General features: G+C 40.1%; 1 protein-coding gene across 6 annotated transcripts in view; it reads left to right on the plus strand.

Annotated features, from left to right (window-relative positions):
- The window catches only part of LOC310766553 (lipoxygenase homology domain-containing protein 1-like), a 179,568-nt gene that overhangs the window by 116,911 nt on the left and 37,246 nt on the right, over window positions 1-25,411 (plus strand). For all 6 annotated transcript variants that reach the window (XR_014550246.1, XM_083622817.1, XM_083622819.1 and 3 more), the window contains 10 exons: window positions 907-1,126; window positions 2,346-2,500; window positions 3,426-3,639; window positions 5,379-5,569; window positions 8,431-8,641; window positions 17,006-17,160; window positions 18,975-19,053; window positions 19,860-19,991; window positions 20,528-20,709; window positions 22,204-22,290. Coding sequence is in view for 5 of the 6 variants with exons in the window: in XM_083622817.1 (XP_083478943.1) it covers window positions 907-1,126; window positions 2,346-2,500; window positions 3,426-3,639; window positions 5,379-5,569; window positions 8,431-8,641; window positions 17,006-17,160; window positions 18,975-19,053; window positions 19,860-19,991; window positions 20,528-20,709; window positions 22,204-22,290 (1,626 nt within the window). In the remaining variant the exon portion in view is untranslated. The remainder of the gene's footprint in view (window positions 1-906; window positions 1,127-2,345; window positions 2,501-3,425; window positions 3,640-5,378; window positions 5,570-8,430; window positions 8,642-17,005; window positions 17,161-18,974; window positions 19,054-19,859; window positions 19,992-20,527; window positions 20,710-22,203; window positions 22,291-25,411) is intronic.

A 25,411-nucleotide genomic window follows, 5' to 3' on the forward strand; every position in this document is an offset into this window, starting at 1 on the left:
TATGGATGAACAAATAAAGTGATAGTGCTGCAAAAAGGGAGTGGTTCTTTCTGCCTTGTCTATGTTGATACAAAGGAGGATGAAAGTAATTGGGAATGATTTTTCCTTATCTATATCTGTATTCTCATCTTGGCATTATTCACCATCAATTCTTTCTCTGCCTACAAAAACTGAAAAAATCCAGGGAGGAGGTGAGCAGCAAAAGACATTACATTGATTTTCTTGACATTTTAACTATCGGCAGCAGTAGCAACAAAAATGACCTTCACCATTGAAGTAGCAAGGTCATGACAGAACCTTCAGTTCCAGCATCCAATCCATCAATAACACAGGGAGACTGTAATGTCCACTATGAGTAACAAATATTGATTAAATAATATAAAACAAAAAAGTTTGAGTTTAATATACTAAAAGAGTTTAACATTGTCCTAAAAATGCAATGCACAAATATAGCCTTAGTCTTCACATACTTCATGATCAGGCACAAAACCTAACTTTTTGTGGGGCAAGGAAATGGTATCTATCATGCATTGAAACACCTAAGGCACCATGATGTGAGGGACTGCCAGTGATTCTTTATCTTTATCTGTAATTCCTGCATTGCAGAGAGTTGGACTAGATGGCCTTTTGGGTCTCTTCCAACTCTACAGTTCTATGATTCCATGGTACTGGTGGTCAGGGAAAGCCTGGGTAAACAAACATGTATTTAACTGATGGCAGAAAAAGCCCCATAATTGGTGCCTGCCTGATCTCAATGGGGAAAGCATTCCATAAGTGGTTGGCTTCATATGCCTTCAGACCATGCTTTCAATATAGTGAGGCATCTTCTCCAGCTTGTAAAAATCTATATTGTGTCCTCCCTCCTTCTGCTCAGGTAACCTGCTCTTCCATTTTTCTTCACTGCAGATTGAATCTGGAGATGTTGGAGATGTGTATAAGATTCGGGTCAGCTGTGATGATTTGCCAGACTTTGAGGGTTGGCATTTGAAGTCTTTTCAGATGGAAGAGCTGCACACTAATCAAGAAGTGAACTTTGACTGTAACTGCTGGTTTTCTCTTAGCCGAGAAGACCAAGAGCTGGTGAAAGAATTCCCTGCAGTGACTGAGAACCAGAAGCCTTTACCAGGTAAAAATAGCAGAGAAGACAGGAACAAGGTGAACTAACATTTGAAAGAAATCAGTGCAGCAAAACTAAGTATTTTGTTAAATTTCTCAGTGCTTGAAAATTACTGTGGATCTGAAGCAATGCTTCACAAGTACTCAAATCAAATCCCTCTTAATTAAATGAGAAACTGCTTGGCCATTGTTATACTCTATGCACAACTTTGTGTGCAAACCAAAGAGTGAGAATTATACTGGCAAAAGATAAAGCACATAATTGGGAGTAATGGAAAGTCATTTTTGTAACATGGAGCACTGGATTCTTTCACTTACATGAACTTGAATGGCTGAAGTGATTATTAGGAATGATTTCCTTGTGTAATAATAATTTTAAAAAAGGATTGATTTATTTCTCATAATGCTACCTACATTTCCAAGTGCAAACACAAGTAAAATGTATGGGCTGTAATTAATTAAGTTACTGGGTGCAATTATAAATAGAAATGTGGTGAAGACTTATATTTCCTGGTTTGGGAACAAGCTGCAGAATTTGACTCTTGATTATGTTTAAAATATGAAGACAGCTTTAACTTATTCTCCTTCTAAGACCCTCAAACCTCTTACCCACTTATTCAACCTATCCAAAAACTATTTTCCTTTTCCCTATCAGTCTGATATATTGGGCTGTGGGACATAGTTGTGGCCTGAGAGGGTAGGACAATGGATCTTATTTAAGCTCTGGCTATGCCTCTTTTCTCCTATGTTGGTGGCACCTGCCCACATCCCTAGTTCATAGTCTGACTTGTTGGTCACTTTTTAGGGCTGAGTTGGAATTTTGGCATTGGTGGGTCAGTTTTCTCACCTACTCCACATTGTGTCACTGGCATGGGGGCATTTAGTTCAGGTTCACTTGTTAAATAGGCTGGTTTTGTCACTTTGGCTTTTCGTTCCTGGAACAGTTAAGTTCAGCTAGCTGTCCCCTTAAGAACCTTAAGCCTTCATGCATCTATTCCTCAAACTACTTTTGTGCCTGATCCAATCCATGCCATGCCATATTGGCTATATATAATCATGATTGCTATAGATCTCTGAATACCAGTAGATATCAATTATATCTACTTTATTTGGATATTTTACTTTGTTGTGGCAGCACTGAAATACAAGGTCTCTCTGTGTGTAATTTTGTAGTTTTGAAGCAATAGTGTATTACTGAATGCTGTTCTCCTATTTTTCCTTTTTCTCAGTGCATAAATATGTTGTTTCTGTACACACTGGAGATTTATGGGGAGCAGAAACCTTTGCAAACCTTTATGTAATACTTTATGGCGATAGAGGTGACACAGGTATCAGGAAACTGCAACGTTCTTTCACTGCAGGAGAACAGTTTACAAGGAATAAGGTAACATAGCAAGAAACAATAACACCCACACCCTCATTTAATGCAATGAAATAGAGAAGGTACAAAAAACCTGATTACAAAGTGGTTTGTAAATATTATGGACCTCATTGTTTACTTACATGTAACTACCCAGTTTCCAGTTTCATTTTATTCTCCTATACATTTTCCAAATGCAACAGAATATTACAATTACATTGTACAGTTATCACTTTGCTACATAGTGGTAGCAAGTAGATTCGTCGCTTGAAGAAAGACTAGCTGCTGAGAGATGGGGAGAAATCTCAGTTCTTTCCCCCTCCTTTATTATAATTGGATTGGATGAGTATTGGATGAATGGTATTGCATAGCAATGGTGTGTCCCAGCCAGCAAGGGACTCTTCTTTTTTAAAAAAATAGTCAGCTGAAGTATCCTAAAATAGGGCTGCAGGAGAAGAAAGACAGGAGCCTTACTCTCTCTGGAACTTTTATTTTTAACTGTCCTGAATTGAAACAAAGAGGAGCCAAGAAGATATATAGAGATGATAGATATATAGATATAGATATATAGATACAGATATAGATATAAAAATGTTAGCAAAATGGTGAGGATACTAAGAATGCAGCTAACTACAACACTCATCAGTTCTAGTCAGCAAGACCAGTGGTCAGAAATGTGGAAGCTGCAGCCCAACAAGATCTGGAAGGGACCACGTGGGGGATGGATAATTTCCTGAGTAAGAGAAACATGATGGAGTTTAATGTAATGGTTAAATGGTATTCACTAAGTAGTCAATGTGCCTCAATCTGGAAAATAACTTGAAGTGCTTAAATAGTCAGGCATGACATCCAGATCCTGTTCTCTATACAAATTCCACACACACCCAAAACTGTTATGTCTAGACTTGATTACTTAATATTTGTAAATTAAAAAGTAGCTCTTCTTCAGGTGGATTCCTTCTTCGTGGAGGCTGTTTCCTTGAGCCATTTGAAAAAGGTAGTTATAGGACATGATGGAGAAGGATATGGAGCTGGAATATACTTGAAGATGGTAACAGTTAAGAAGTCTGAGAACTCAGATAAAGAATGGGTCTTCCCATGTTGGAATTGGCTGGATACTCACCTGGGAATCTGTGACACTGTGTGTGAGATTGAAACAATAGGTATGTATGAGATTGAAACAATTCTAACTCTGTTCTATAAGTTCCTTCTGTCTTCACCATGTTTCAGTTTGATAGCTGACAGTTGCTTTTTGCCAGTGATTTGTAGCTATTCTTATTATCATTTTAAAGAACCAAAACAGCAGAGTTTATTTCTTCAGTTGCACTTCCTATAACAATGAGTGTTGCAGAAAATTCAGGGATGCCCTAAAGCATATATTCATTTCACTTGGAATACTTTGGGGTCTGCCATTACACAGGGCAAAAAGACAGGATTGTCCAAACACACTGGATCTTCTGGTATGGCTGCACATTGAAGAGGAAGATCAACTGTGCTAGAAAAGCTTTTTTTTTTTTTTGAAGATACTTGCCCACCAGTCAGAACTGTGTTTGAAAACCACTGTATTTGATAGCTGGCACAGAAAAGCATTTTTTATATTGCACCATCTAATAGCTGTCATGTAATGGTATTTTGTTTTTCGCAGAAAGTATTTTAAATACACAATACAGTGAAATTTAATAGCTGACAGTATTGGTAGACAAAATGCATTAGTAACTAGTATCCCGCAGTTTGCAGCTTGTGAACTTTTGAATCTGGAACCATACATATTTATCTATATAGGATTTATTAGTTGCCCAGTTATAATGATGATTTCTCAAAATGACCAAATAAAAAATAAGCATTTGGATTTTTAAGGGGAAAGGTTACATGCAAAATCTGATCTCTTCCATGGGCAAGGTAATGGCTTTTGTTAAGAGGCTGCTTGCCTTGCCTCTTAGAACAGAATGGCATCAAAGGGGAGACCAGTCTGACTCCATGCTTTGCCTTCCCTGCCAAAAAAAAAAATGCTTACATCCAACTACCAGTTGCCCTGGGACTACAGAGCCAAAGGGTGATGGTCTTGTCTCATTAACAAATTAAGTGGGTGACATTTCATCCCACAGCTACGTGCCTGAGCCAAGAAAAGTATCACCTGTTGTATTCCTGCCTCGTGCAACTGTTAAAGTCACAGGAACCCTCCTGCAGGGAACAACAAAAATACATTAATAGATATTATTACTGCAGGGTTAATGGTACAGATATAGCAGACAGAAACCAAATATTCAACCCTGCTGTGCTAGGATCATGAGCAGATTAGGCTTTATTATATGTTCACTTGTCACTATCACACAGCATGTTCCTATTTATGGCCTGATTGCAAGAGTATTTTGTTGAAGCCATTTGTTATCTACACCTGTCATTGTCTCTCACACTAAAGAGTATTTGTGGATGACATAGTGGAATTTGGAGAGCATTGGTGTTTTCTATGAGAACAATTAATTAGGACTCTGAAGGATGCTGTCTGTTCCTTAATAATTAACTTCAGAATGGACAGTGAAACCCAAATGGTATTAGTTTAAAAGGACTCTATATCTGTGATTTAAAATTATGAGGGAAAACATTATAGTATTGAATTATTAAAGAGCAACTCTATAGGTGCAATACTACTGTTGTCATGGCTGTAGCAAAGCAACATAGCACTGGGGTAAAATTTAGCCAATCTTAAGTATGGTACATTTAAGTAGGGTTGTTGAGCTTTTTAGAGGGGGCAGAGTTGCTGAAGTTTTAAAAGTTAAATACATATATAAATTCTCCAATTGAAATAAGTAGAACTTAAAGTGAGTTATCACACCTTTTGTTTACCACCCAAACTGGATCCAATTATATCCGATTACTGATTTTGTCATTACTCCCTTTTAAGGTAAAAAACTGATCTCTTGCGCAAAAGATCCTCAAATCAACAAAAAGTCCTCCGGTTTATGGATAATGGATATCATTGGGTCTGATATGAACACTGAAACTGAACCTGTAAACTTGACTTTCATTTTCTATGGAGACCAAGACCGCAAAAAGCTGTCACATCAGTTTTCAGGAACGGCAACAGAAATCAAAGTAATCAAGTATTCCTTTTTTCTTTTTCTTTTTTACAAGAAACAAAAATACAAAGGCTAAAGACATTGCTTAGAGTTGATGATTTGGGGGCTATACCATGTGTACCTGTGTGTGCCATTTTAAAGCTGTAAGATGACCCAAAGATCAGTGAACTCATTCTATGTATTACTACTACTACTACTACTACTACTACTGCTACTACTATTTATTACCCACTGTTTACCATTATGTCCCAGAGTGGGCTGCAGTAATTGAAACACAACATTTATATTAAAATACAATATTACACAGTATCAAAAGCATTTTAAAACAACTTAAAATTAAAAACAATATGGTGGGTCCTAAAAAATATACATCTCAAGTATCCAAAGCATTTGTCAAACGCTGTATAGTGATGGTGCCAGTTTCCCAACTTAGGGACTGCTACTGAGAATGCCACCTCTTGGGCCATCACTCCCAACCTTCTGCAGGCAGTAGAACAACCAAGAGGGCACCCTTCTCAGATCTTAGCACCTGAGGTAGCCTCTAGGGAAGGAGACGGTCTTTCAGGTACTTGGGACCTGACTTGTTCAGGGCTTTAAACGCTAACATGAGCGCCTTGAGTTGGGTCGGGAAACAAACTGGCAACTGTCGAATCATGAAACAATTCCTTTTGGGGGCCTTCCCATTCCACTGCCACTATGATCTCAGCAATTTTGCAGGGGCAGTAATGCACCACTGGAAGAAACAATGACACCTTTTAAGTGAAACTATACTTGCTTTTCACAACCTGGGACACATTTGCACACATGCCAAGCACTGGTGAATTGCCAATATGTGTCCTCAGCTTTTTCTTTAGTGAACTTCCCTCCAGGTTTGAAAGGGCCTTGGAAAGCCTTAGCTGGCAGCAAGTGGTAGCAGCAGCACTTCAAGCAGCTGGATCTAGTCACCCTACTAATTTCTCACAGCACCCCAGAATGATGCCCTGTTGGGAGCATTGTGGGGAATTTAAATGGGGGTTAGACCTAGCTGTCTGGTGCTGTCTGGCTAGGACAGTGATGGGCCCATTGAGACAGCAGTTGCTCAGGTATGTTGGGGGCTGACATTGACCCTGCTGATCTCAGCTACTTTACTTACTGTTCACCCTGGAAAGATGTTTCTTCCATAAAAGACTGATAGGAATGAAAATAGCACTTGAATCCTTGCTAACATCACTGCAGCTAGATTGCGTCTCATAAAAACATCACATCAAAGTGCCTTGTTTACAGGGGTCTAAATGGTAGATTATAAATCAAAGGATCAATAGCTTTTAATTTTCCTGGTGTTAAGATAAAATGAAAACATTGTTTAGAATCCCACAAAAGAACATAAAGGCAAAGATAAAGCTTTTTCTCCCACACGTTATATGTCTATACAGCAGAGTATTGCAGAAGCCAATTCTTGAGTTCCTTATTCTTGTGCATGTGTGATACCAGTATTTATTTGCAAATATGGGCTTGTTGAAATTATGCTGTACATTTTTCAGCAGAATGCAAAAACATCTTAGGAGGTGTAAAAAATGTGATGCACGAAGGGACTCTCAGTTTTCTATTGTTTATCTAATTCAGATGAAAACCTCATCCTCTGTTCACAACAGTCCATGTGAATAATATTGTTATAGATTTGGGGGGACCCACCTAAACCATAGAAATTAAAAAATGGTAGGATTTTTATTATTTTGGAGTATTGTAGGGAAGATTGCAGGCCATTGGAAAAATACAGACTAAGCTTCCTTTCAAAGCCAGGGCCTCCCTCGCCTGGGATAGATGCATTAACACGACAAAAGGTGTTGATGGCCTGACTGAAAAGGAATTATTGGGCCTAGACACACAGCAGTTGCCAAGGTGATGGGGTGTGTGTTTGAGGTGACAGGAAAAGAGTGTTTTTAGCAAGTTTTTCTGGGAAGAAGGGAGAGAACGAAGCCAGAGATCCATCTTGGGTAGGTTGGCTGAAGGCTGGCTGAAGAAATCCGTTTGACTCCAGGGCTGCACTGCTGTGGGGGACAACCCCATCTTGAAATGACCATGCTGTAAGATCTGCACTCCCTCTGTGCAGCCTGAAGGTGTAAATAGGTGAATAAACCATATTTCATAAGGCTACGACAGTCTCTGCCATGCCTCAATTCTCCAAAGAAACTGACACCCTGTGAGTGCCTGGAACCCCCTGGAATCTTGCTACCACTCAGCAGAGAGTGAGGGTGGCACCCAACCTTTGTAACAATATTGTGCATAGAAAGATTAACCAGGACTTTTATAATTATTTTAAAGGCTGATAATTATTTTTAAATCCTATTTGTACTATGATGTTAATGTGTTGCTCTTATAGATCAAAGCAATCCATAAACAGTGTTAGGCTGGGCTGGGAGGTGGAAGGTTGAACTAAGTGGAAATGTCTCTCCACTTAGCTCTGCTGGCTTTGCTAGCTAGCTCCAACCAATGGACTGACCTAAGTGTCACAGCACTCCCCCTTCCATCTATGAAACACATGGGACTGCTGGCTTCAGGGTACCCAACCAACAGCTACCTGGAGAAAGCCCTGAAACTGGACAAAGGGAAGGGCTGAGCTGGGGTCCATTGGATCTTGTGTTGGCCTCATGGCATTGTCCAATCTGGGCCTGATTGTCCTGCCCCCACTTTCCACACAGCCACCATGAGGAGCAGGACTGTGGGTGGATGTGGCGGTGGCCCCACTGCACCTCAAACCTCTGCCAGTAGGGGGAGGTTTTGCTGTGCCCTTAGTTGTTGAAACCATTAAGACATCAAACACAGCTGACAGGCAAATAATTATTTTATGCTGATCCAAAAGGCAAGTTTTGGTAATTGTTTGTTTTTCCTTTCACATAGGCTGAACTGGCAAACATTGGCTCCCTTTACAAAATTCAAGTATCTGGTCCACATGCTCTGCTAAAGGAGTCTTGGCATTTAGCCATGCTGCATATGAAACATACAGGCACCAACCAAGAGATGTGGCTAAATTTTGACTGTTGGTTCAAACCGAATGAAGAGATCTGTGTTGAACTGCCAGCATTGTGTTCCGAACAGGATCCCTTTCCCGGTAAGAGAAATCTGCTCTCTTTTTTTATTACAAAGGCTGAAGACCTTGGATGCCCCTGTGCAGCTGTTGGTGCAACCTTCCAAGAGAATGATTTTGACCTTATTGTAAAGTGACAGTTGGAAGTGCTTTTTTCAGAGCATCTATTCTTTCATCTCCAAAAATAGTCTGTTATATGGAACTAGGAGAACAATCCTATGCCTGTTCACAAGGAAATAAATACCACTATGTGTATGCATGGGGTTACAGCCAAAGCAAATGCTGCAATCCTTTGCACATGTTCTAGGACAGGACGGTCCAACCTCTCAGATGAAGTGGACTGCAGTAGTTCTTTGACAAAGAACCTGGGGCCACCGACTGAATTAAATTTCCATACTATAAATTAAAATGTTTGCAATGTAGTTGATATTATTTAATACAGTGGTACCTCAGGTTACAAATGCTTCAGGTTACATACACTTCAGGTTACAGACTCCGCCAACCCAGAAATAGTGCTTCAGGTTAAGAACTTTGCTTCAAGATGAGAACAGAAATCATGCTCCGGCGGCGCGGCAGCAGCAGGAGGCCCCATTAGCTAAAGTGGTGCTTCAGGTTAAGAGCAGTTTCAGGTTCACAACGGACCTCTGGAACGAATTAAGTACTCAACCTGAGGTATCACTGTATACACATTTGATATATTTAATTAAATATATATAATTAAACACACAACTAATAGATTTAACATATGCAGCACATATACACACACACAACTGTGCTTCTTCCCCTTTCCCCCCTTCTCTCCTCTTTTGCTGCTCCGGCTTCCAGCACTGCTGCTGAGAAAATATACAACGCACACACTCTCATTCATGTGTGCATTCACTGTCTCCAGGTCCAGTTAGGGATCCTCTCAAAATGCCTGCCCCCACTACTCCAAAAGAAATAATGGTGGCTTGGCTGGAGAAAACACATCTTGCTCTTTTCCTTTCCCCCCTCTCTCATCCCTCTTTCTGTCTCCGCATCCCACCCCCAGGGAGAATTCTCAGCCGCAGCTGGGACAGGTGACCTGCGGTGGTCGCAAACGAGGGCAAGACTTTCATGTTGTCACTTCCTGTTCGTTGCAGCTTTGGTACTTCGCAAGGGCCTCCAAAAAATACCTCGTGGGCCATATGTGGGCTGCATGTTGGTCCACCCTGTTCTAAGATGTGATCTAGGATGTCTGATGCCATCTCTCTTGAATATTGGGACTTGTGAGCAAATGTGTTTAGAATGTGGTGGCAGTCCTTTTCCACAGAATTTTAGCATGATTTGATAATGCCACTTACACAAGCAGAAAGCACAAGGGGAAGGGAATATCTGCTGTCTGTCAATTTCCTCCCCTACATGCATGTACACACAACTGCATCCCCACAAACTACTATTTCTGACACATGCAGTAGAAGCTGGAGGTGGGCAATGATCTGTGGCTGAAAGGAGGATGTGAGAAAGCCTCTGCACACTGCCCAATGTCTAATAAAACTAAATAGCATCTTGGGGAAACCCAGCCAGATAGGCAGGGTATGTATAAATAAATAAATAAATAAATAAATAAATAAATAAATAAATAAAAATAATAATTTAGTAGGGAGTGAGCATCAAACACAGGAGGAGCCACCCTCTAAGTAACCACAGGTGATGATGATTTCATCATCATAATTTTTAATATATCACTTAATTGCCCAAATTACTGAGAGACCTGGCTTCATATCTCAAAAGCAAACTTTCCAATATTTATTCCAATTTAAGTTTGTTTGTTTTTCAAATGATATGTTGATCTGCTTTTACATCAAGCACAGAACTATCTTTTACTCTCGAGTCTAGAATATCACCGTTTAAATAATGGGACAATATCCTTGAAGTAATGGTCATACAAAGAAACTTCCTTTTTGCTCACCATGCTTCTCCCTGCTGCCTTTGTTTTCTCTGTATTACAATGAAGAGTTGCAGCATAGTGGCTAGAGTGTTGGACTAGGGCCTGAGAGACCACAGTTTAAATCTCTGCTCAGGCATGAAGCTTGTAGAGTGACCTTGGGCAAAGCCACAATCTCTCAGCCTTAATCCACCTCACAGGGTCGTTGTGAGAATAAAATGGAGAGAGTGGGAAACCATGCACAGCACCTTAGAGGAAAAGTGGAGTATAAATGTGAGAAAATAAATATAGTAGAATAGTAACAAATAAACTGTTACAAAATGCTAGGTTTTCTTGAGTGTAGGTCTGTTTTAATGGGAGCATGGCATAATTTTTTCACAATGATAGGGGGAAAGACATAAAGAAGACCCCCGCCCCAACCAAATTAGGAAAGGCACAGCTCAGTGGGGGAAATATGTCATTTCAAATAACCATCTTTCTTTCCACACTAATTTCTGCTGATACTCTGTTTCAAAGTAAGTGCATTGAAAATAAGCTAAGTACAGTTAACCAGAATATCTTTTCTTGGTGCCCATCATTATTAGCAATACGTCTCTCATGTGCCAGCGTCTCTCACATTTCAATGCAAAATTGGCCTTTAAAATCCTTACTTCAATCATGATAGAATCCTTTCTATACATATACCTCAGACTTATTAAAGAATGACTTCATGAAATGTCACAATATCTAAATTCATCCCTTTTTATTATGTATTACTCGATATGAATAGCAGAGGCTTATAATAGGAGCTGTAGGAAAAGTTTTGAAATGAATCAAGCACTTTTTTTTATTACCCTCCCCCCTTATCTGTACTTAAATGTGTCATCTGTCATCATTCTTACTTATTATTCCTTCTCATGGTGTTTTCCATAATCAGTTTTACAGAGTGATCCTAAACATATTACTCAGAAGTAAATCCCATCAAGTTTTGTGAGACTGACTTCTACTAAGTCTGCAGTTCTTACACGCCGACCTTGAAATAAACCTCGTTGAATTCAGTGGGACTTTCTGAGTGGACACATGCTTTTATTGTGCTATGCATGTGCTTAGATCTGAAATCGTAAACCACAGTAGACCGTTTCTCCTGGCCCTTTTCTCTTGTGCCTATGCAAATTCCAGGTTCCCTCCATTTTGAAATGCTTTACCATGGACATATATTTTTAAATAAAAAGAGAGGGGGGGAGGTCTATGCTGAGGGGTAAGGGAATGTAAACCCAGCAGTAACTTAGCTTGAAATAAAGGCCTCGTCTGCATTGTATATTTAAAGCAGCATCATGCCAATTTAAACAGTCAAGGCTTCCACCAAAGAATCCTGGAATCTGTAGTTTGTTAAGGGTCCTAAGAGTTGTTAGGGGACCCCTATTTCCCTCAGAAAGTGACAATCCCCAGAGTTCCCTAGGAAAAAGGGATTGACTGCTAAACCGCTCTGGTAAGTGCAGCTCTGTGAAGAAACTAGGGATCTCCTAACAATTCTCAGCGCCCTAAACTAAAGTTCCAGGATTTTTTGGCGGAAGCCATGACTGTTTAAACTGACATGATGCTGCTTTAAATGTGCAGTGCAGATGGGGCCAAAGTTTCCATTTATTCCGTACTACACTGGGATACAAAAACCAAGCCTCCAGCTTTCCTGCTGTCAGTCAAAAATAAATGTGACAGGAGAAGTTGGGGTTGGAATTTAAACATAAATCCCTCAAAACTGAGCAAGACCTGGAGACAAATTTCAAATCCTTTGCCACTATTTTTATGTTTTGCTTCCTCGCACCCAGTTGCAAATAAATAAGCTGATGAAGACACCCACTGAAATTTGGCACTGGATTTACTGTGTGGCTTTTAATATTTTGTGCATGTAAATCTTCCAAAATGTGTGCTCCAGCATGCGTGCATGGAATCAGAACTATTGAGCATCACATTATCTGTCTTCCCCCGATAAATGACAGGTAGCAGACCTTTTGCTTTTATAACGGGAAATCATACATTTCTAGTTGCCAAGGGTGCAATCTAATGAGAACTTCATTATATGCAGCTCATGTTGAAAAGAGCAGGAATCACACTAAAGAGCAGCTGTATAAAAAGATTTGGTATAACAATAGACAGACTTAGATAAGATCAGTTGCCAAAAGCAGCAGTAGGGCCTTCTCTGTGCCGGTGGCAGAATGCTCACATGGTGCTATGTTGGATATAACCCGCTGTTGTCACTCCCCAATTTAAATTATGCAGTTTTTAACCAATCAGTTAATTGTTTAATCAAATGAGTTCTAGTTGGTTAAACAACTACAATTCACATGCCCAGTTTCATTAGTGCCTGATTCATCTGACTGTGTACACACCAGGGGGTATTGACGGGGTGGGAATGTCTTTAACCTAAGTCAAGGTGTTCACACCTTGGCTAGAAACAGATTAGGACCAGTTTAATGACTTGAATAGGGACGTGGGTGGTGCTGTGGGTTAAACCACAGAGCCTAGGACTTGCCAATCAGAAGGTTGGCAGTTAGAATCACCGCAACGGGGTGAGCTCCCATTGCTCAGTCCCTGCTCCTGCCAACCTAGCAGTTGGAAAGCACGTCAAGGTGCAAGTAGATAAATAGGTACCACTCCGGCGGGAAGGTAAACGGCGTTTCCGTGCGCTGCTCTGGTTCGCCAGAAGCGGCTTAGTCATGCTAGCCACATGACCCGGAAGCTGTATGCTGGCTCCCTCGGCCAATAAAGCAAGATGAGCGCTGCAACCCCAGAGTCGGCCACGACTGGACCTAATGGTCAGGGGTCCCTTTATCTTTACCTAATGACTTGAATTGGTGTTAAGCTAGTTCAAGAAATGATGCATCAAACAGTAATGTTGTTGTAGGTTTTTAAGGGGGTGAGGGTCAGTAAATGGGAGTATGAACACAGCCCAACACTTATTTTTCTTAATTCCAGCCTCTCAGTTATCCCAACCTGATTTGGGAATCTCAGGCTATCATCCCACTGTTCAGTTTCAATAGCTCTGTCCACAGGGGGTCAGAACTGTCCTAGTCTTCTTCTAATCCTAGTGCTAGACACATACCCACCAAGTTCATAGATCTTTGGACTGAGCAACACACTGCTGCTACACACAACTGGCATTGAGAATCTCCACATGGTTTCACATTTAAGATGGGCATAAAGTAGTGGATGTTAGGTGGTGGTAGGGTAAGGTCAAAAAGTTGGAAAACCCCTACCTAAGGCATATTATATCTTACAGATAAGAACACCATTTCCAGCTTGCTGTTCCCTAGTGGAGAATAGCCTTGTTGTGCGAATCTAGAGTTGTTGTTAGGTGATATGCTGGCCCAGCCATTTTTAAAAACTGTGTCATAAAAATCCTACAGTTAGAGAGAGTGTAAGGCAAGGGGAGACTGTCCTTTGCTGGATGAGTGCTCACCTTTGCTGGATGAGTGCTTTTCAGCACCTATACATGAGCTCCTTGCCAGCTACATATATTTAAAGCAGTTCATATTAGGCAGCCACTTTAGCTACATTAGCTATAGTGAGGAGGTGAGGAGAAGGCAGAAGCTGCTACATCTGCTTAATACAGTCCTTTAAAAAAATGACATTTTGAGTGTTGCACTAAAATGTTTCAGTGGAAATGTGGCTCTTGCTGTGACTGCGACCAAAAGGTTTAAAAAAGCCATGATTGAAATGTGGTCTGTAAGTTTGGCTATCCATTTTCTTCCACTCTTAGAGGACAAGATTATCCTGCATTCTACAGAGAAGGGTTTTGAAAATTACAGTTCTCAGAATGGTATTTCAGTGTGTATGCTGTGTTAAACATTTAAACTTAATAGTCAGGGACTCTCAAAAACGTCCTTCTGCTTTCCTTTCACATCCACAGGGGTGGCCTGCCCCTTTTCATCACCTGAGGCGAAATGAGATTTGCTGCCTCCTGCCCTTCTACGTCTACTGCCACCACACACACATACCCCTTCAGCCACTGGAATGACCCAGTGGCAGAACAATGTACCAGAATGCCTCCATCTCACTGGTGATGGCAGAAGCAGTGGTACAGACAGAGCACTGCATCTTTTACTTCTGCCACCTGAGGCAGTTGCTGCACCCTGCCTCATGGGCAGACCGGCTCTGCCATGCCCTCAGACTTCAGAATGGGAGGCCTGTTTAGAGCAGATTGACTAGGTAAAGCACAGATTCTCATTTGAGTTTTCCAGAGCAAAGTACAGACGTTTCTCTTCCTCTTGCCTTTGCTGTGAAAACAGATGGGCTGCAAGAATTAGTTCTGCCTCTTCTCTTTCCCAGCATTGTGAGACCATCGGCATAGCCTAGCTTCACAAGAGGTCTTCTCCAAAAGGTCAAATCCTGGTGCTATTTAAAAAAATAACTCACTTTTTTTCTCACTCGTGAGGATCATGTTGAAGGTCATTCTGTATTTGGCTGGCTTGTGCTTTTGAGCATTTGAGATTTTATGTTGATTAAGGATTATTATGCAGTATGGCTTTAGGTGTTCAAGAGTTTTTATTGTTATGTCTCAACTGAGATCAGCTGGTGGCTGGGGATAAAAGGGTTGTGTCTAGAGTCAAGGAAGGGATCCAGATGTCGTATATGGGGGAAGGTTTTCTTCTCTGGGCCCCTTTCAGAGGAAGGGTGGGGTATACATTTAATAATAAAGAAGTAAATGTGGGGTAGAAAAGCTATGAACATGCTGTTTTAAAAAAATGTTTTGAAAAATACATTGAATTTCCTATAACTCCCTGTCCCCACCTAGTGTCTCATTTGTATATTGCACTTTACAACACACTTATTTGCAGCTGTATAGCTGAGTCCAAGGTGTCATTAGGCATGGGCATAGCCCCCCATTTTTTGTGGGGAGTTGGCCTTTTGTTGGGGGGGGGAGAACCTCAGTTTGCTATGTATTTTTATTGATTTTTATTGATGTGGGGGGACAGCTGCCCCTCCCTGCACCTGGCTCTGCCTATGTCCTAAGGGCTTGGTAACTTGGAATGCTCTACTGTAACAGCAGCCCTAGAGGTCTTGGGAGGGTCTGACTCCTCTTCCTCAGAGCCAGTCAACTGATTCAATCCTTAGTGTTTCCCTGCTGATTTGGAAAGAACGATTAGAAGCAATGCCACAGAAGCTCTGCAGGAATGGTTCCAGGATCTGTGAGCAGTTTACACTGCAGCTCAGATCAGCTTGATCACGTTTGTTCAAGTTTTTTGTGTGAAGAATCTCTGAAAACAGACAGAGGGTGAGTGGGCAGTACCCATATATTTCGGGAGGACAGAGTAAGGGCGGAACTTACTACTTCCCTAGCAACTATCTCCTTTCATTAGAACAGGTTGTTCTTGGTTTCAGAGATGCTTCATACGAGCAAGTTAATCATATATTTTATGCAGATTTAATTAGGTTATTTTCCCCCCAGAGCAGCTAATTAGCAAACTCACTTTAGGGTACTAAGGCGTCAGTGTGTAGATATGTCGGTGACGTTTTATAAAGAGAAGAAAACTGTTTAGGGAAGAACGCAGAGCATGAGGACTCCTCAAGTCAGACAAGCACACGACACATGAATATTGTTGCATGCACCACAATCTCCCAAGTGGTGAGAGACACCAGAGATGCTTTCCCAGGGTTTGGTTTCTGTGGAATGAAGCTAAATGGAGACTGTGGTGTCATTAGGATATATGGTTTTATTTGCACATATTTGCAACCTGAGCATAGGAAGGAGGGGCTTACAGCATTAACACCCCACATATCTTGTCTCCCCCACTAGGATCCTAGGGAGATCCCCAAGCCATAGATTTGGTGCAGCTAAGAAGGTCTGGATCTGGTCAGTGTCTAGATGTGAAACTATCTAGGAACTTCATATATGCAGCTTTGAGCTCCATGGTGGTAGAAAGTGGGATATAAAAGAAATAAACACATGTTGGTCCCTGTGACCAATTACATATATGAGCAGATCTCTCTCAGAATAAGTTTCATGAATTTACGTTGGCATGTATCTCTGAACTTGCAAAATGCAGTTGAATGAGGCTCCCATATGTGTAATGGGGTTCATAACATTTCCCCTCTTACTTTCTCTGCCTGGTCTGCTATATGTTGGAAGGTTTAGGACTGACACAGCCTTTTTATTCTAGCATTTCATTTTGTGGTAACCAGAATGAACAGGCTCTGATTCTATAAACTGGGTACTGATTAGAAAAAACAGCAATACAGTCAATGAAATAATGGCGACAAAGTAGGTTTCTCATCCAGATATTGGAACAACTGCATATTTACAGTATAAGAGAGAAAATCTTAAAATGAGATTTGTCCCTTCCTTTAGTTAATAATGTATGTCTAGTGGCTTGTCCATAAAACTTTGCAACAGCTGAGCAGCCTGGTAAGTAATCAAGTAATCCTACTTTATAGCCAGTGACAAACAGTTTCAAAGATTTCTTTCATTAGAGTGAGATATATATATATATATTTATTTACTTCAGTTGTGGAATATTCCATCCATGTACACACCGGAGACAAAAAGAAAGCTGATGCCACTGGAGAGGCTTATATTTGTATTCAAGGAGGCAGGGGAGACTCTGGGAAACGATGGCTTAATCCTTCAAAAAGTGGTCCAGTCACTTTCAGCAGAGGAGAGGTAAAATTAATTCATAGCAAATGTGCACACATAAACATCTCTCCCATTGTACACAGAGTATTTTCCCTCGAAAAGAATCTGAATATTCATATGGGACCCCACTATTGTCAATGAACATTATTATCCAGCCAAAGTTAAGTGGTTAAGTGGCTATAGGTCCCACTGATTTTAGTGGAAGAGAGCTAAATTACTTGTTTGACAATTCTCCCATCAAAATCAATGGGACTTTAAAAACTTTAATTGTACCCATTCTGATTTCTGCTCTTCAGTCAGTTGGTAGGTAAACATTTAAAACATACATGTTTTATGCAGAAACAGCTCACTGAGTGGGGCGGAGACTCTATGCTACCTTCCCAACAGGTGGGTTGCTATTGCTTATGGGGAGGGGCAAGATGGCAGGGAGGTTGGCATGGAGCAAACACACCTGTAGGAACACTTGATTGGCTCTGCCAGTGTGTTTGTGCTGCACCAACATCTCCAATCTCCCTCTCCTTCCTGGTAAGCAATAGCAACTCTGCCCCACTTAGCAAGCTGCTTCTGGTCTCACAAGCTTCTTGAAGCAATCCTGTGCTGGATCAGTGACATGTGCAAGTAAATCCCATATTTTGTCTATAGTTCGTGCTGCTTAACCCCAGATTGAGATCATGTGTATTTTGTAAATCACAGTGCATATCTATTAGGTTACAGTCATTATTTATTACATTTCTATCCCACCTTTCCTCCAAAGAGCTCAAGGAGCTCGGGGTGGTATACACTGCCCCCCCATACTTTCAACACAACAATCCTGTGAGGTAGGTTGGGCTGAGGGTGAATGACTGGCCTGAGGTCACCCAATGAATTTCATAGTTGAGTGGGGATTTGAACTCCACTCTGGGAGTAAGACTCATTGAACTTAATAGGGCTTATTTCCAAGTAGATATGCATACAATGTGCCGTTAGTCATTCCAGCTCTATCGGTCAAATATGTTCCATCATGTAGTCATCATTTCAACATGTGCTTGCTGCATGCCTGGAGAATAAATCAGGGAGAAAATTGGTCAGAAGCGACTAAATGCGACTAAAAGCGACTAAATGCGACTAAATGCCAATTTAAAATGTCAGGATTCACAGACAGAAGATATTTCTAATATAAGAAGGTTGTATGAGATGGAAGATGTACTGAGGGGAGGGGGACTAATTCTGGAATAAATAAATGCCAAGGAAATAATATTAGTATTCATGGGGGGGAAATGAGCAACATAGAATGTTTAACTACTGCTACCAAGAAACATCTTATTTAATAGAGGTATTTTCATATATTATAATATGGAGAAGATTTGTCTGTAGAAAATAGAGAAATATGACTGATATATTTGCTATCCTAGGTTAGGCCAATCTAGCCTAGTATCCAAGCTCTATCTGAAGCTAATTTGAGACACTTCAGAAGAAAGGCAAGGTCACTTTGAGCAATAACTATAATTCATCTGATTTTATTTGTTTCATTCTAGAAGCTCTGTTACAAATGAGCAGTTTACTGGAACTTTAAACCACTCCAGGAAATACTGCACTTCTTAATAATGTGATACACTAATATTTCCAATAAAGTCTTACTAGTCACTGACACTTAAAACATCACTCGCATTAATGATCTTTTTTACGATGAACTTACAGAAAATGTTATTTCTTTTCTTAAACTGAAATGTTTGTCTATGTAGTGAAAAGATCCAAAGAAAGATTTTTGCAGTGCTTAAATTTTAGTTACAGTTCTTGCATGTTAATAGCAGTTGCATCTCACTTCAGCTAAACCAATACTATTAACTCCCCTCAAATTACAGGTGGATATTTTCACAATCAAAGCAGTGCACCTTGGGAAGCTGAGCCATGTCCTTGTAGGCTTTAAAAGTTTCAACAAAGGTACAAAATGAAAACACGTGTATATATATTGAGTATACTGTATCAAATACCAGAAAGGTGACTATACTAGTCTATAGCTGCAAAAAATATTTTCATGTTTTCACAGCAGCACCAGATACACTCACTCACTGAGACTGCAAGACATACCTGTCTTGGAGTAAATTCCATTGCACTCAATAGGACTTACTTTTGAGTATACATTTATAGGGTTGAATCGTCACTTACTTTTAGAACAGAAGACTGGCTATCTCACCAATTTGACTTGCCAGTATGTGAGTCAACCTTTTGATACTGCATGTAATGAGTGTGAATAACTAGAGACAAAATCCTTTGCTGAATTAAGCACTGTCTGTACAACAAATTATACATGAAGATCTTCTAGTCGCTCATCTGCATCTAGCAATCAAGGCTGTTTATGTGAATTCTGTTGCTAGGGTGTGTGTGTGTGTGTGTGTGTGTGAGAGAGAGAGAGAGAGAGAGAGAGAGTATATGGATGTATATATGTACACATACACACACTCAGTGCATATGCATCCAGCACGCCAACATGATCAATGAGCTTGATACTCACCCCAGAAATTGATTGGACCCTTCAAGTATTCCTGTTGAATCCTTGAATTCCCCAAGGCTTTTTTTTGTTTGTTTAGCATTCAATGGAAATGCATATAATCATCCTTATTATTAACTAATTCCTTTCTGTAGAGTTTTGCATGTGCAGGTGCTTTACAATTCTTAATCATTTAGACCACGCACAAAAGCAGTCACTGGACAGAAATGGAAACCTATTTCTTCCTCTCTTTTTCTAGATGATTGGTTCCTAGAGAAGATTGTAATAAAAGAAGGAAGCTACCCTTTTACCACATACACCTTTGTTCACAATAACTGGATCAGTAAACATTCAAAAAAAGATTTTACGGAGCTTTCAATTCCACTGCAAGGTAACTTATCTTTTTTGTTTTATGGTACTTGCCAAAGTCCAGCACCCAAATCCCAACACAAGTTTCTTCGTAAGGAAGTCCCACAGAAATTCCCAAGTATGAGTACAAAGAACTAAATCCTTAGCTGCTTAGGAATCACTTGCATAACAGCCTTTAAGGCGTTCCCAAGATAGGTTTCCCAACTCAAACTCAGATTTATTGGAAGTTAATGCAGTTTAAGCTCCCCCAATTTCCTACATTCAGAATAATCTAGATGCTTTATTTTCAAAGCACATAAGATACGGCACAGATGGTACCCTTGCACAAGATCCAACCCCAATATTGCAATCCTAGGGACCAATTCAGACCACAAATCATGTGTTCTCCTGTGATGTTATTCCAGTATTGCCTGCTACATGGCAGCCCAAGAGATTAAGATGAGGCTGAAAATACGAAATACTGAATATAGCTGAGTACTGTAATACATTTTGGAACTGACATTAATATTTAACTCAAATAGGCATCATGCTGTTTGTCTGGGTATTTTTTCCATTCAGAAATGACTGTAACATCTGGCCCAGTGAAAATGTTTGATGTTAGAAGTCAAGGACAATGGAAGATGTGGATGGATTGTGCCCATGTTCCAGAAAAGATTCCTGTTGTAAAAGTGCTTGTGTATGGAACCAACGGGGTATCTCTTCCACAGAATGTCCAGAGTATGAAAAATGATCCATTTCTGGTGGGTTTCTAATTTCTTTTTGTAGCATAAGCTGTATGTTCTACTGTACAATGCTACTGCATTGCTGCCACCGGAACATGATGTCCAGTGCAGGGAGGTCTGAAAGAATGGACACGGGAGACTGGTATTGGGTTCAATTAGATCACAACTTTATTTATTACAGGAAATAGTAGGTTTGGCTAAGGCATTGGGCATGTATCCAGCATCTGGCAACCCACCTGCTACCTGATAGATACCCAGTGGGGATTGACTTTGTGCTGGGGAGTCACCCCTAACAGAGATTGGGTGCCACAACCCTGCACAGACCACCATTGGGAGAGGTGTACTGGGTGGGTGGAACAATCCCACAATGATCAGCCAAGAGGGTGGCCTGCACTGGCCACCCCCTTAAATAAAGGCATGTTTACCAAAAAAAATGAGACTTTCAAATGGCCACCAAACAGCACCCATGCAATAAATGCAACCCTTATTAGCTCCTTATAAAATTTAACTTCTTTTAACTGATACAAATATGCCTCCACCTAAGAAATGTAGATTTCAGTTCTGTGGTTATATATGGATGAATGCCGGCATTGAAATGTAGAATTTTGTTTTTGTTTGTTACCATGTTCTGTATTTTGGTGTTTTTATATTGTAGACCGCCCTGCGATCTTTGAATGAAAAGCGGTATAGAAATTAAATAAAGAAAGAATAATACTGTATTTACTCACGTCTAATGTGCCATCACATCTGAATCAATTTTCAGAACCTTGAAACCAAAAATAGTATTTTCTGGCAAATGTAAATGTGCCATGAAATCTAATGTGCACCTTAATTTTGCAACATTATTTGGCCAAAAAAGGTGAGCATTAGATTCAGGTAAATACGGTAAATAATAATAATAATAATAATAATAATAATAATAATAATAATAATAATAATAGTATCCATTCCCAAAGTTCTTACATTTGCAGTCTCATAACTTTTGATGCTAATTTCTGAAGGAAACCCTTTAAAACTCATATTTATTTAACTTACATATGGAAACTACAATTGTGGTGGTGGTTGTTTTGCTAGTATTTAAGGATAAAGTGAACAGCATTTAAAGAAAAAGTGTGAAGTTAAAAACTGAGGTTGAGAAAAGAAATACACATTTGACGAATGGAATTCTACCAAGATGTTGCATGTTGCGTGTTGAGTATTCTCCTCAACCTTTGCTTTTAACAGTTTGAATTAACTGGGTTTTATTGTTCTACCAACAATATTCATATAAAATATATGCAGTGGCTCAACACATTAAAAACTAATTTTAGCAACTTCATTTGCAATGCAGTCCTATGAATCTTACACAGAAGTATCACTAAATTCAATGGGACTTATTGCCAGGTAAGTAGTGTGTATAGTATTGCACCCTCAAGATTCAAACTGAGCTAAGGTGAAAGAGAAAATAATAAAAATCATCAGAATGAATGTGTGACATGTATAGTTCAGCCAACATTTTGTTTTCTTGAACAGTTAAGCGTTGGTGATATAGGCAGCATAACAAAGATATCCTTTGTGTTATCCAACACCAGTTTGAGCAGAGGAGTTAAACTTCTCAAGGTATGTTACAATTGCCTCACATGACCTTATGTTACTCTCTGTACTATAGCACAATACTTGGTACTTCAGTGGTATTGGATTTTAAAATACAAGTTTTCTATTTATGTAATACTGTAGGAGCTTGAAAACTGACTTGTGGGTTCTTGTTGCTGTTTTATTTAGACTTACATAACTTGCCTATCCCCAGAGGCTAAGGCCAGGTAACAAACTTGCTTAAAACATACACTGTTCAAATCATTTTTATGTACAAGCTCTTACAAAAAATTCTAGAAAGCTATAAGAAGCCATTGCAGATGCTGGGAAACTAATGTAATTTTTAGCAGCTCATTCTCATCAGAATGGCCCTATGAAGATCTATTCCTGGAACTGAATCTTAAGGTTACCAAGGCATGATTGATAGTTACAAAGGCATGACTGATCTGAATATGAAAGAAAAAAGCATGCACTCCTGTGTGTACCAATAGATCATGTGCATTTAAGTTGCAGCCCACACCAAGGTTATAAGCCTGAATGATTAGGGAATCCCTGTGCTGCCATCCTCTCTCCCATTATGCAACCTGTCAGCCATCCTTATTGCAGTCTTCCCTGGACCCAGCTTCACTTGACTGGCTTGCATCCAATTGCCTCTGTGGCTCGGCACAATGTTAAGTGTCAACTCTGCAAATTCTAGATGGGATGAAAGGAGAGAGATAACTAAAAGCATAACATGGGAACTGAGCCAACCTCCCTTTCTCATTATGATCATATTCAGTAGCCTAATATACATGGAATGAGAGAAGGTACAAGACAGAGTCCTGGGTCACTTCCAGACAACCTGTTTAATGAAGCCCGATTTGTTCACAAGAAGACTGGATAAAACTGTCCATCCTGATGTGTTTGCGGGGATATTAGACAACTTTACATCAAGCATTAACTCCCACTTTGCAGTGCATTTTTGTGTCATTGCAAGAAGAAGAAATTTGGGGGAAGTGGGGTTGTTTTGACAGAGCTCCAAATCAGCTTTAATTGCACAGCCTGATTTTTCTGGAGTGCTATTGAATCCCACCCCAAAGTAGTGAGAGTATGGAAGCAGCCCTGGATCACCCCTGAAGATGTGGTCTGTGGGTGCTGACAGCTAATCAGCCATTACTACCCTTTGAATTTCTCTGCCAATCATGAATTGGAGAACTCAAGAAAGCCCCATGGTTCTGCAGCACCTCATGGACTGTGGCATAGAGAAAGGAGGCAAAGGAAACAACTAAGTCAGCAGAAAAGAATGATGGAAAGGCACATAAAATCTAGTGTGTGTGAGGAACCATAGTAAAAGAAGTTTTTGAACACCAGTTCAAGTACAGCAGTTTGTCAGCCAGGTAAATTAAAAGCACAAACAAGGCCACACATCTTAGTGGTCTCAGTGCAAAGACATTTCATCCCCTAAATATTGTCTTTTATCACACTTAGGAAGGGAAGGGATAGTGTGGAGATCCATCTGTGTTGCTGTTACATCTGCTGTTTTTGTGTTCAGGAGCTGAACTTTTTCTACAGTGATTATTCTCTTTTTATAGCGCAATCATATATATATCATATGATATCATAGCAGATATCATATCAGTATTTAAAAGTTTTTACTGCAACATTAGTAAAATCCATTCCAGAAGAAAAACATTAAGAGGAATTGGATTTTTTTCTTTTTGTACTCAGGAAAACAAAATCATTCTTCAGGAAAGTAATTAATTGTTTTGTCAAAAGTGAATCTTGTAATTTCAGTTTACAACAAATGCAAGGAAACGTACATTTGAGCTCATTTCGTGAAAAGGCAGAATAAATGCTATAAATAAACAATGTGTAGCCTGGCTCTTGGTGCACTATTTGTGATACAGAATCACAATTTAAATGACAGTAAGGAATCCCTCTTCCTAGCTGACCCTCTGGGAGACTGAGGCACTATTTCATTATGATCAATCAATCAAATGTTTATTACGGTTGATCATCCATTAAGCAAAGTACAAAATAGAAAGAAGCACAAAATCACCGCCTCAGTGTAACCAATGCTGAATTATTAAAAATGACAAGCTAGGACAGGCACCTCCAAACTCGGCCCTCCAGATGTTTTGGGACTACAACTACCATCATCCCTAGCTAACAGGACCAGTGGTCAGGGATGATGGGAATTGTAGTCCCAAATCATCTGGAGGGCTGAGTTTGGGGATGCCTGAGGTAAGAGCTAACAATAATAGCAAATTAAGAGATATCACAACTTTAAGATATATATACGTTAGTAGATTTATTAGACTCCACAAGAAAGATACTCAAAAGAGTCTAGAAGTATCAGCCAGAAAATTGCCTCATAAGGGAATTGTTGTTGGCAACTGCCTGTCTTGAGAGACAAAGGTGTGCATCTCCAGGGGTGAAGTCAAACTGCAAGCCTGGAAAGTGTGTATGGAGGTCCTGGGCTGCCCCAATGACAAGACCCCCTTTTGGCCTTGCTGATGTGGTCCAAAGTAAAGCAGAGTAATACGTTTGGCACCAGCTTGGCTGCAGGACTTGCCAGGAGGAGGCATACAAGGATCAAAGTTTTCCTTCTCCTAGATGGGCTACCTTCCCAGGTTGATGAGCCCCATCTGCCCCATACTTCCTTCTACAGCACATGCAGACCATTCAGCCCACTGCTGGATTGCATATATCTGTTAGAAGCAGACCAAGTCAGGCACAGGGAACTGGTGGTATAAATGGCCCATTAATGATGAATGTGACTCCTGCGTATCCATATCTTTTATTGTATAACCACACATAGATCCAAAGATAGCAGATAAAAAAGAGACCAACAACATAACCCCACCCCTCATTGATTCATTTTTTTCATGTAGACACAAAAGAATCTAGCAATATCTGCTACAACAGAGACATTGGCAAGGCAATGGAACCAGCATTGAATAGAGAGCATCCATGACAATCTACTTAATGAGACAAGTCCAATTTTCAAGTTCATGGCAGTACTAGCATCACAGTACTAGCTGTAGTAACTACAGCTCTAAGGAAGAAGAACTGAATTCCTTCTAAGGAAAATCTAAGCCCAGGAAATGAGATTGAGGCTCCATACAAAATCTGGTTCTCAGCTTTTGCAGTGAAAGCCTGTGGAGCT

Source organism: Podarcis filfolensis, assembly GCF_964270895.1.
Source record: "Podarcis filfolensis genome assembly, chromosome: 7".
NCBI classification, from domain to species: domain Eukaryota; kingdom Metazoa; phylum Chordata; class Lepidosauria; order Squamata; family Lacertidae; genus Podarcis; species Podarcis filfolensis.